Source organism: Mercenaria mercenaria, chromosome 7, assembly GCF_021730395.1.
Source record: "Mercenaria mercenaria strain notata chromosome 7, MADL_Memer_1, whole genome shotgun sequence".
Taxonomy (NCBI): Eukaryota; Metazoa; Mollusca; class Bivalvia; order Venerida; family Veneridae; genus Mercenaria; species Mercenaria mercenaria.
This window is the reverse complement of record NC_069367.1, coordinates 82,819,602-82,833,473: the sequence shown is the minus strand read 5'-3', so window position 1 is coordinate 82,833,473 and position 13,872 is coordinate 82,819,602. Positions and strand designations below refer to the sequence as shown.

Here is a 13,872-nt window from a genome sequence, read left to right as displayed (position 1 = left end):
CCGCCTAAATGACTACATAGAGACTCTAAAAATGAAACGTGCTATGTATGCGTAGATCATTTGCCGTATCTTTCCAAAATATTGTCGAAAATAGTTTTTGTCTGAATTGCCATATGCATTAGTATCGATGCGATTTCGAAGGTCAATAACTTCATAACGTTCGCTGTTAGAAAATGTCTATGTTGTTTAAAATATTTTGAAACGTTCAAAATCAATATTCAATATAAAATTTTTCTTACGTTTAATGATATGAATATAAAACTGACAAACCTAATGCCTTATTACAATAATGACTTTTACATTTATGATTTACTTATCGACAACAAGTACTCTGTTTTATTCATTGTTTAGGAAATGAATTTGTTTATAATTTGTACTAGCACAGTCTAATCTTTTTCTATGTATTTACTTTAGTACATGAAAACGTTATCAACAGAGATTAGCCTATTTCATATAAACACTGGAACGAGGGGCCGAAGAGAAAGGGAAAAGGTGATTGCAAATCTGTTGGTTCTTGGTCCAGCTTTTATCAATTCGGTGTTGAGCATTTCCAAAGGGAGACTTGTAAGAAAAGCCTGCACTGCTGGTTATGAATTCGGATCAGTAACCATTTAGGTACTGGTTTTATTTATCTCAATTTTGCAATAACTTATCCAGATTTTATCTCGGTTATAATGTTGCAAATATTTGACAAACTACCGAAACTTCAATCTATAATCAGAGGAAATGCAGAATAAAAAATATTTTAAATACATCTTTAGTAATTTTCCACTGGCACCAGAACAGAAAATAATGCCTCTGTACATGTTATATCCTACCCCTAGGTATTCCATAAGAACCATGGTCATGAACGGAAAGTGCACTAACCCATACCATTCGTACATTTCTTAAAAATCGAGCAGTTCTGTGAATGGGTTCCTAATATATTAAACAAGCGATAATTTATCTTCCAGCGTACACAAGTCACAATGTCTTAATATTCCATATTCCACGTATATTATGCTTTCGTCAACGTTACAGAAAAAACTTGCGTGAACTTCAATAATGAACATCCGGTCTACAGGTCCCAGCAGTGTGCACATGTTAGGCGAAATGTTAACAAACAAAACCAGAATGCAAAATATTCACAGTTTTACAATAAAACTTGAAATGATAAACGAAATTCATCTTAGATTTGATTTTGAATTTGAAGTCATACATTGATATATGTCGGTTCTGCTTATTTAATTCATTTTGCACATTTATGCTGCATATACACATTTTAGCGTACACGTGCAGTTAAACGACGACTGACATACATTTTTTACGAAACCGTTGTAAATTTACTCATATATGAATTGAATTCCGGAAAGGGACTGTATAAAAATGAGCCGGTGGTCTAGCGGTAACATGCTTGACTGTCAATCCAGAGGTCCGGGGTTCGAATCCCGGTCCAGACACTGGAAATTTCCGAGATGCTCTTGAGTGTCTCCCACCTAACTAGAGGCCTGTACTGGTTCTTCCCAGGAAAGATGGCTTCGCGTGTATCGGTGCTATACACCGGGCACGTTAAAGAACCAGACTGTCTATTCGCAAAGAGCTATGCTAAGTTAGCCGGACACGACTGTATCTAAAATGTTCTCTCTGTCTGTTCTCGGGGCTTTATCTCACTCTGTCCCTCTGGTCAGATCGCTTTGTGTCTGTACTAGTAGAGGATGAATGTCGCGCCCTGTGTGGCTTCGTTTCCTATATGTAAAGCGCCTTTGAACGTGTTTATCATGAAAAGGGCGCAATATAAATCTTTTATAATAATAATAATAATAATAATAATAATAATAATAATAATAATAATGATAAAGGGGACACACTTCTGGAAAGTTCAGCGTATTGAAAGAAACTCACCATTTTATACAGCTGTTACATGTCTTCGTTCTGATGCATTTGCAACAACGTACCAGTATTTAAACTTAACATAACTAGGTAACACATCGTTTTTGACAACTGTTTACATTTATTTATTTTAGAAATGGCAGGGTCGAAGGGGGATACCTCTTTTAGAATACTTATAAAATTGAGAATCGGAGATTTATACCTAGATTTTTTGGTGGGAAATTAGGTGTTGCGGTAGTACATTTGTAAAGTGTCTAACAAGAAAACCGTGAACCATTGATGACAATTGTAAATCGTTATACTCTACATTAAACGCGACGGAGGTAGAAATCTTTTTATATTACCTACTATCATATACAGCTGCCTCGAGATTTTACTTTTCTGAAACATTTGTTAGCTAATTTCTTAAAAATGCGTGACATGATGACAATATTATCTGTCTTACTCAAAGCATTGTGATGGCTATTCAATATCTGCTAGAGCATGTAAGAGTAAAATCATATGTTGAGTGGTCTCTTGTATATGATCGAGTTTGGATATCTGTATTCGTTTATTATTCTTTTCACGTTGAATAACAGCCATATAATAAATGAACTTAATAATTACGAACAAATCGGCTGGACATGACTAGTCAAAGTGTGCACTGTAAGAATAATGTTCATTTGTAACAAACATAATAAATTATTATGTATAGTAAATTTATTGCAAGGTATCTTGTCTAAAACTTGATTTGTCGGAGCCTGTCAATAAATCTCACTAAATATGTAAAGATTAAAGTAATAAGGAGTCTTATTCAATAATCAGTAAGAGTCATCCGCCACAGAGAATTTATTATACCCCCTACAAAACGACAAGTAGGCCAAAGGGCAAGGTCACAACGACTCTAAACAGTTGCACGGTGTCCGGATGATAACTTGAGAACGCTTGGGTTCAGGATAATAAATTTTGGTACACAGAAACATTTAAATTGTTTTCAGACAATATCTTGAGAACGGTCAGGCAAGGATGTTGAAACTTAATAGGGAGGTTTATCATGACCAGCAAATGATCCCTATTGATTTTGATGTCATTGGGTTAAAGGTCAAGCAAGTTTGGCCTTGGCATTGGCTTAGTTTTGTGAGAAGGCCATATTGTGGTGGTATAATTCGTCACTCCTGAGACAACTCTAGTTATTACATATTTTGACGTCTAACTGCTATAGCTACAAACACACTATTTTTAACACAAACTGCAATGCATTCTTTTCACGAAATTCCTCGAAAATGACTTGTTAAAGCAACGTGTTTTACAAGTCCGTATGCTGTTTTGATTAATTATACAGGTACAATGCGAGATTGCATTCCTTTATACACAAAACGTTTTTACAGCATATTGTACACCACGATGTATTTCTATAAACATATCGTTATGGTTTTCTGTCATGCTATTCATTTAGTATACCGCACAATTTCATTGCTTTAAAAATGCAAACCTGTGCATACTTGTTCATATTTTGATAGTCCTTTCCTCGACCCTAAATAGTCAGGGAACGTTGTTTTGATAAAAACAAATCCTGTTCAGTCATTTGCCGTGATGTGTGCTTGTGTATTGATCTAAAGCCGCCACAGGAAACTCATATGGGCTACTGTTCGTAATGTTTAGTGTGAGAATACGTAATGCAAGATGTAAAAGATGCTCAAAATCAGAAAAGTTCATGATTCTTTAGCGTGCCAAATGGAAAGCATCTTTCCATGAATGTTAGAGGGGCAGGAGATCAAACTCACGACCCATGGACTCGAAGTCAGACAGTTTTACCACTGGACCGCTGAGACCGCTGAAAGACCTGACTGGGGACCATGGAATTAAGAGCCTCAACACGTGTATCATTGAAGGTTTCATGTTCACCGCCATTTGAATACATCTGCGGATGTCTCTAAATTGCTTTTTGTACTATTAGCATGTGTAAATGTTTAGTTTAATAATATATTATTGTATTTGTTATTTGGCATATGTACAATAGAATGAACACAAAAGTAACATATACAAATGGATTGGGCCACGAGTTATATCAACATCAGCTAACGGCCCGTTCCACATGATGATGTGTAAATGTTGAGTTCTGCTCAACCCGGGGCTAGAGGGCGTGGACGGTAGTATGCATTTCCACTACCGTCCATGAACAGGCTCAATCAAACCGAGCCTGCAACATTTTCGTTTTTGTCGTGTTGAGCGACCTGTGAAGTTTCCACTTTTCTCTATTTTATACAAAATGTATCAACGGGCTATAACTTGTTGAATAATTACATTTGTAACAACTCCTCTGTAGTATTGGTATTATGTATTCATTTAACATGTTTGCACCATACGGAATACTAAAATATTCTGTCAAAACGCCTGAATCGTATCATGGTGATCATCTTAAAATGAACGTCTGCTGAGGCTGACTTAATGCATTCGTTATAGATAATTTGTTATATACTTTCCACACTAAACAAACTTTAATATTTTCCTGTAGTACTCTATTTATGATTCGGAGGGCGAGGTCGATAATGTACGACTGCACGATACAGTTGGTCTAATGGAGAACCAAGATCAAGGTTTTAATCCACAGAACTTGATCCCTCTGATTGACGGTCATATTAAAAAAGGATATGCGGTATGTGGTTTTATACGTTTTTTCTTCTGCCATAGGACAACGTATCAAAAAGAGGTTTTGTCTATTTTTTTTGGTCGCAGCTATAATTACGTCCTCTGCCCAAAACTGTACCTTACACTCCTTTTCCCCTACTACACTAATATTTATCATATTTTCATTGTAATGATATTCATCTTGCTGACTGGTATTGTTCAACTCGGTTATTACCCGATATATATTTTACTTTAATCGATTCCCGATAAATAGTGTGCACTGGCTGCGTAGACATTTAATCAAATGAACTTTACTGATAAAGTGCTAGAGATCAATACAGCTACAGCTTTACCAAACCCTCTTGTTACTCTTGTTACATATTTTTAGTAATAATGTGTCATTTGAACAGACCAATGCAAACACTTTTAGTATTCTATCATAATTAGAACGATGGTCTAGTTCACCAATGTTACATATCATTAAATAAATGTGTTTATATTGATCTGCATACTAATTGATCCGTTATCTAAAATGATTACTAGTAGTACATACGATATAAAATCGCCTGTCTATAGTTTCTGCTTTTGACCAAGCTCTGAACTAAGTTTAAAACTTAGAATGCTATGAGAAACGTATTTCTGATATCATGTCTTGTCTTTCGGACTACTCAGATTCTAAAAGCTTCCCTGATTTTGTAGTTGTTGTAACCTAAGGACCAACTCATTTGTTTTTAAACCTAAAATATGTCCCATAATCCTTTTAATTGTTAATTTTGTTAAAGTAAAATTATGCGAAAATTGCCGATCCATAGTTATTTTGAGCAGATATAAATTGTGCAAATGGACCTCAACGGTGTTAAAGGTATAGTTCTGTTACTGGATTTAATAATGAAGATAAAATTAGAACCCTTTAGTAATAGTTGGATATTCATCCTTGTTTTTAGTTTTACGTTATATAAAATAGATGTATTATTTGTGCATTGGTTACAAGATCTGGACAAGAATGCAGGTCAAAAATTGACCGTAACTGAATCTGTGAGACATAAGCATCCCCAAATAACACTAAAAATAAAGAAAAGCATGAGTCATAATTAAAAAAGGCAGTATATCTTATAATGCCAGCGCGATGTGGGTGATATTTGTATTTGCAAACTTTCTGCTATTTACTCTGTTTTTGTGTATATATATATATTTTTTTTCAAGCCTGAAAGTTGTGCCGCCCCCTCCCCCCCCCCCCCTCCCAAAGCCCCGAGAAAATATTCGAATTGATATCATTAAACTTAAAAGGCGGATGGATTGTTTTTTTAGACGACCGTTTGACCTAACGTTGTAGGGTTAATGCGTTTCAGGAACTTGGCTTTCCTTTTTGAATATTAATCCTTGTTCCACTTCCCCCTTACACCTGATCCCTTTTTCCTACCCTTCCCTCTTTCCCCTCCACCCTCTTCTGTATTTTGCGCTTATCTAAATTGTACTTGTTTGCTTTTTGAAGCAAATCGTCTACAATATTTTTCTTCTTTTTGTTGTGGGCCTACTTTGCGATGCATGGCTCTATGGCTGTGTTGTGGTGCTCTTAACTTCCGGGTAATCTACCCTTACATATATAAAACAGGACCTATGTCATTTGCAAATACCCTATACATATATATGTTGATTTTATATATACAAGGTAAATATTATCGCAACCACGGAGAAATGGTTGAAAGAATGCTAGGAATAATGTCTTTAAATTATCGTGAATTTAATTTCCTTGTAATTGATCACAAAATAAGTAGATCAATAGAGTAAGTCATTCGACCGGTTTCACACGTATGTGATTTTCAAGATATATAAAGTTAAGAGATAGAGGTATGTTTTCTAACCGGGGGTTAAAGGTCATGCTTAAATCGCTGTCACTGTTAAAATAGATTTATGTTCCTCTTAATTACTTCAGTCAGGAATAAGGTCTTTCGACCAAACTTGGAATGTAGGAAGCTTGCATGGGAGCCAAGTAGACTAGATCTTGTAAGTAGGTAACTTTCATGGAGACCAATATGCAATTTGTAATTTGGATAGTTTCGGTCAAGGTCATTTTTACTGAATATAGGAAAATTGTTTTTCATCAGTAATTTAGTTAGGAATGAGAAATCGCGACCAAAACGTTATATAAAAGTTCGCTTTTATGGTGACCGACATTGAGTTGCATCTTGATTTGTGTTGGTCAATGTCTAGGTCAGTGTTACAAAAAGGAGAAGAAAATTTGATTCGCAATTTAAGTTAGTAACGAGACATAAAACTTTACACTAAAATTGATACCTAGGTATCATACAAGACAAGTTCATTGTTGCTCATTTACTCACAATATGCAATGCTTCTAACTCATTAATTTTCGTTAGAAATGAGATATTTTTACTAAAATTAGGTAAGCTGTTTCAGTGCTTTTTTAGGCGAAACCTTTATTTTGTACGGCGGTAGATACCATTTCACTGAAGGTACTTGTTATTTTAAGTTACAAAATGTCAATTGTATGTATGTGTCATTTGTTCCTTTATAATATGCAAACTAAGTTTTAACCAGTTAATAATATACAGTTTGATAATAATCAGAGAAAATACAACAAATTTACATACGTCTATGAATTTTAACTTCTCCTATAATCCCGATAAACATTTAATTTAAAATTTTGAGAATTTAAAATATTTAACATTTTAACTTAATTCATTAAAGCGAATTTTAAAGTAGCATTTGAATAATGGTGTTACTGGTGCCGAATTTATTTTAACTAAAAGCATTGATTGTGTTGTCTTTTTGTGTAGTTTTACTTTTAAAACTGATTTAAATGGCAACCTGTGGGAGCCTCGCAGTCTTGGCAGCTTGTTTTTTCCTTCTGCTTGTTTATAAATCGTTAAAATGGAATTTATTGAATTCGCAACTTAACTGATGACGTATTTAAGAAGCATTTCACTAAAAAACTAAACCTAGGACAACAACTGTTGTTATGCGAAGCAGTAAAGAAAGTCCGAGCTACTGATACCGAAAATGCATTAAACCTTACGGCGGATGACGTGGTGATGCTGAGTGTAACATCTGCTCAGGTATGATTCAACTCTTAACCATAAAAGCAAAGTGACCAAAACGATGTGAAAATCAGGGAGATTGAAATCAAATTACGCGACGGGACAAAACCGAAGCTCGAATCCATCACCCAGGCCCAATACATGGAGGGCAACAACAGGATACTCCTTGGGATGATAATAGAGGGGTGCAGCATGGAAGATGTCCGAAACTACTTGGAGTATCTTAATAATATCGGAACATTCGCTCAAAGTTTTTCTTGGTCGTCAGTGTTACAATACGATCATGAATTTCGCTGTCTGCAAAATGAGAACAACAGTCCATGGAACATAGATGATAACTACCTTATGTAATTGTGTCTTAAAACACGCTCATCTATTAAAGACCGCACTACAACTCCACAAGGTCGAAACGCAATTAAACCACCAGCTTGAGGAAAATTTGACCCGTCGTCTGGGAGACCAATCTGCGAAAAATTAAATGGAAGGAATTGGTGTAATTTTACCAACTGTCGTTATGCCCATGTGTGCATGCCGTGCTTTGCAACCATCACAATGACTGTACACACAAAGCAGATCAAAAAAGGACAGTAAGGGAGTCGGTCAAACCGTCTTTCTCCAACAAAAATTGAAAATTTGGGAGAATGAACTAAAAGATGATGAGGATAAGACCTTTTACTCGATAGTATACGCAATGGATTCTCTATTCTTGATGAGGATGAAATACCGCTTATTCAACCTTAAGTGACAAAAACGCTTACTCTGTGTTTAGTGATCAGGAATTAGTAAAGAAAATGATTAACTATGAAATTGAGGAGAGTAACTATGTTATTGTTTCTGCGAAGTCTGTAGTAGTTAGCGCCCTTTCATCAGTTCCTAAGTCCGACGGTCATATGCGTCTGATAGATAATTTCACAAGACCTATAAATCAAAATATGAATGACTTTCATTTTTCACTTTTAGTGATAAATTATTATACAGTGTTATTTATATATTATTTTTACACAGTTTCAAAACAATAGAGGCATAACTGAGTCCGATCCATACTATCGTCAGAACAGCACGAGAAATGATAAGATAAACTGCGTAGTCTTCGTAGTGGACGCATCTACATTGGATGTACTACCATATGAGTACACACAAAAAATACGAGCTTTACAAGACATTCTCGTTCCCAAAGGTAAAACAATTACCCTTTTGATCAGGTTATATATGTATTGAACGAACTAACTATTCTATAAATAGCAGCAGTTTTCTTTTACAAGAAGATATTGTTAACAAATGTAAAATGATAAACACTTTTGATTTAAGGCCTAAAAAAAAAAATTCTTTGTTTCCGGTAACATGCTCAAAAAAAGTGAGGGTAGGTAGGTCGGAAAAACTCTTTTTTTTGGATTTTTTTTTTATTAAGGGAGACTTTTCGGAAATTATTTTTGTGTCAAAAAATGAATACAAATAGGGGAGTTATGTCTCTAGAGCATCAGTAAGTTGATTTTTAACATCACTGACCATGTTTAAAGCATAAAAAGTGCAGTTTTGCAACTTCATAAAAAGTGCAGTTTTGCAACTTTTTGTCAAAAAGTTGAAAAAAATGTTCTCCAAGGCCATAACAACATTTAGGGTCGGGCCAGAAATTTAGGGTAGGTCGGGATACCGGAAACAAACAATTTTGTTTTACGCCTTAGGTAAAATGATTATCTGCGGAAGGTTGTATTATTTTCAAGGCTTTCTCGAAACATTTTCTGTAGATGCTAAAATGGAAATTACATCTAAACACGTATATGCCGATTCGAAATAAAGGTACTATTTCCAGCTGATCTGGTTTTCATGGCTTTATCTATTTTCCAGATTTTATTTGAAAACAAAATCTCGGGAAAAAGAGTCTTAAATGTGAATTTTTTACAGCCATGTTGGCTTTCCTTCGAGAAGTTCTGTCACTTCTATGTCATTTCTTACTGTATACGGGTAAAGTATATGCTTTTGGTTAACGGCAGTTCGATTTCACTACATTTATTCAGTTTTATGCATTCGATGGGGAAGTTTTGCATATTTAAACAGATTTTGATCAACCAAATTGCAGCAATTTGTTTATAATTTATGATACTATCATCTATTTCTTTACTCTACTCGTTTACACTTTCAATGAAACAATTCGTTTTTACTTAACACCATTTGGAAATTTAGAGCCAATCTTAAAAGTAGAATTCTGCCAGAGAATTAATATAACATTTAGAGTTTTGATTTTTTTGCCGCCGAATATTCTTGAATCGAATAATATTTGGGACAGAATCACAAGAAGATTGTGGAATTATCTGATAATATTTGCATTCAGAATTTGTGTATTGTTTTGAAATGAAAATGCAGATGTTTATTGATAAAAAATATTGGACCGACCTTTTGATGAGAGAAAAATAAGAACTAGGTTTGTAAAGCTGAACATATTTGTATGCACTATTGATTTACGTTACAGAAATTTGATGTGATGGTAACTGAATATATTTGCAAAAAAAACTTTAAAATTACCATTTAGTGTTTGATAAGATTACTATGGTTATAGTTAGAATTCTTGCTGTCGGTCATCCAGAACATTTAACTAGAGAGAGAGAGAGAGAGAGAGAGAGAGAGAGTATATGTTCAAACAGTATCATTCAAACTATCAAACTATAATTGTATATTTTCCACATATATAGTTCAATATATAAATATAAACTGTTATATCATTATGTATATTAGGATAGCATCGGCGGCCGCAAGCAAAAAATGTTATGTTATGTTTTTGATGTTTAGTGCTTTTATATTACTTGGTTAGAAACTAAGGATCAATAAATCATGTTCAATATTTGTCATTTCTACATGATTTACCATTTCTAACCCATCTAATACAATCGCAGAAGCAAACCCTTCATTTTGCAAAGTAATATATTGGTTTCTGCTTAATTCCGACTTATATTATATAGGGGTATGCGAAAACGTAAGATACAAATCGCTTATGTGGTTAGATTTCGAGACCTATATAAACTATGTAAGAGTATATAGAGTTTGCTTTCTAGCATAGGTTGTAATTGATGAAACGTTCTTAGTGGTGGTATAAAATTTATATAGTGTTCCTTAGTGCGTAGTATTTTAAATCTTACTCGCAAAACAAATATAAAAAGAGAAGTGTTTTGTTTTCATAGCCGTATTTTAAAAGGTTTTATTTTTCCATTTGTATAAATATGAATGAAAGTTGAAAAAAGTCTAAATTTGTACAAAGCAACTTAACAGGGACATAGTTTACAATATGCATAATGTTATTAAATTGTAGCCAAATTATTAATTAATGGAATTTATATTTTCATGCAGGTATTCCTCAAGTTTTAATACTTGCAAAATGTGATAAGCTGTGTAAACTTGTTAACAAAAACACAGCCGATATATTTCGGAGTACACTCATCGAGGCATGTGTAGAGTATGCTGCATGTAGATTCGGAATTCAACAAAGCTTTATTCATCCAGTCGTCAGTTATGAAAACCGTCTAGATTCTGGCGTACATAAAAATGTAAACATCCCTATCTTGCTCGCGCTTCGGCAGATGGTTCACTTTGCGGGAGACTATCTTGAGAATGGGGAACAAAGAGAAAGACGAAGTCAGGTTGACGAGATATAGATGTAGACTGATAATGTTGATTAAGTTAAAGTGTTTTATAGATTGTATACATTTTCATCATATTAGAAAAGGTTTAGAAGACAATGCTGAAAAGCATTCTGGAGGCTGATAGGATTTCAAATTTGTCTGCTTTAATCTACATTGTCTAACAATTTGGGCGTTTGACCTTTCAGTGAGACAAGTTATGATCTTTGAATGCTATTATATAAGATGAAGATAACCACAAAAACGTTAACACAAGTTTCAAAGTAATTCAAGATTTGAGAATGTATATGATGCATATTAAATGTTGTAGTTAGTACAAAGACATGAATGAATTTAGGCCCAATTTCACAAAAGGTTATACGTTTCATATAAATGCTCGCAACAATATTTTGGTACCCATTTTTTGTTTGTGTTATTGATGCAAAGATAGTCCTTAATGATTAAGCTGTTACAGTATATACCTACAACTGTTGCAAGGAATACCGCCAACAAAAATCTCATTATTTCTCTGGGAGAATTTAGTCAAAGTTTCGGACACGGGTGTTAAGTTTGCAGTGGATGCATATATGACTAAATCACTAAAAACATTTAAGGGCAGTCACCGAAATGGCCCGAAATCGCACACAAGTTTAATATTTCAATATTTCTCTAGGATGAGGTAGATGACATAGCGGTTTTGAAGACTAAAGTTTGGGACTCGGCGTTTTTGTCTACACTTGATCCTTAGACAGTTTGTAATGACATATTACTATTGAAACATCTTGGAACGGTATCCAGAATATTTGGACCAAGATATTATGCTTGCAATTAGTTCAAGGCAGTCCCCGATTACTTGGGAACTTTATGATATATAGAGAATAACAGGCTACTGTCTTGATATCAATGTTATCAGGCTGAGGTTGATATGGGTTGGAAGACAACCGAACCTATTCCGCCCATATCTAACGAGCCTGATAACATTGATATCAAAAGACAGTTGTCTGTTGTTCTATTTATCGTGAAACGCATACAGCCTGCCTTTAACAACATGGGTCCCCATCTCTATTTTGTAAAATTAACTTCTGATGCAATGAAGAAATGAATTTATACTTTGCGTATTTGAAAATTCATCCATCCAAAGCCGTATGGCAACCATTTTGAGTTCAACTTGAACAATGATTATTGTCATTTTGATATTCGTATATAATCAGATAAACTTGTACCTGCGTTAAAATAGAAAAAAAAATGCTTTATTTCGAAATTTTCAATCATTTTACTCGAGCAACTAGACTTACATCACATGCCCAAAACACTCATAATTTCACTTCCAGCTCCAGACTCAGTGATAGATAATTAAAAATCAGTAAATGTAACCTGTTCTACGAATCGTAATTAAAACAAACACTTATATAAGGTATAAATCAAGAATAAGTACAGTTTCAAGTGTATTATAATCCTTTCCAAGATTCGATTCATGTATGAAAATGTTAACACGGTGTTACACAATGACGTCATTAAATACAGCAGTACTGTCTGTGTGATGAAAGTGGACAAAGGCATAGCTAAATTACTAGATAAGATTACATAATCTATTTAGAAAATGTCATGCATAACCAAAGATGGACTCTGAAATGAGGTGTAGTCTGTCAGTATGAGAGAAGCTTAATCTTGATATCAAATGACCTGATATCAAACGAAATATAAGGTAAGTGATATCAGGCACTTTCCATTATAGTTAAATGATAAAATATTTTTTATATTTTCATGAGCGCGATGTGAGATGTATTCCATATTCACGAAAAACAAACAATTTTTCTTTTTATTCTATGCTTAATTACGTTGAGATGTGCATTTTGCAATAACTTTTAATCTCAGCGCAGGAAACAGACGCGCGTAAACAGACATGACGTAAGACGCACACAACATAAAGTTTCATTTTATTTCATGTTTTGCTGCATAAAGTTATGCAATTCTCAATAAGTACAATAATTTGAGTCGAGAAATATACTATAAAGAACAAAGTGCGGTTACAATTTTCATCCTGTTTTAAGCAAATAATTCAAAATTCATACACAATGTACAAGTAGATCGGCATTTACAGTGAGTGATATCAGTGAGTGATATGGATTATATCTCACTGATAAAACACAGTATTTCATCAGTTAGCATAAAATAAATCACATTAACAATCGTCACTGTTCGGCCGTAAACTCATGCGGTTAAAGTCATCTGAAGGTAGTTCTGCACGTTTTGATAGATGTTTTCTACATTGTAGAATTTGATTAAACTCTGATTCTTTAAAACTTCAAAATATACCTAGAAAATTCAGCAAATAATGCCTTTTTTGTGCTAGACTGATTTGAAAAATTTGGACCTTGCGCAATATTTTATAATGGGAGTCTATGAGAACATCATTACTTTAATAACATTGTCGCGAATAGAAATGATTCTACAATGTACATTTTGATGAAACTTCTCACAGTTGTATATAAACATATGGCCTATGAGTTGGTGAAATAAAATAGGTTCATGTGCTTATTAGCTCACCTGAGCCAAAGGCTCATGGTGAACTTTTGTGACCGCTCAATGTCCGTCGTGCGTCGTCCGTCGTCCGTCGTGCGTCGTGTGTCCGTCAACATTTTCTAAAAAATGTTCTTCTTGAAAACCACTTGGCAGAATTACACCAAACTTCACAGGAATGATCCTTGGGTGGCCCCTTTCAAAATTGTTCA

General features: G+C 34.3%; 1 protein-coding gene across 1 annotated transcript; it reads left to right on the top strand.

Moving 5' to 3' along the window:
* Positions 1-520: 520 nt before the first annotated feature.
* On the top strand, positions 521-12,393 carry LOC123553771 (interferon-induced protein 44-like). Its single transcript, XM_053548806.1, has 4 exons — positions 521-615; positions 4,364-4,504; positions 8,538-8,709; positions 10,872-12,393. The coding sequence occupies exons 2-4, from the start codon at positions 4,427-4,429 to the stop codon at positions 11,174-11,176; spliced, it is 555 nt and encodes a 184-aa protein (XP_053404781.1). The 5' UTR covers positions 521-615; positions 4,364-4,426; the 3' UTR covers positions 11,177-12,393.
* Positions 12,394-13,872: the final 1,479 nt, after the last annotated feature.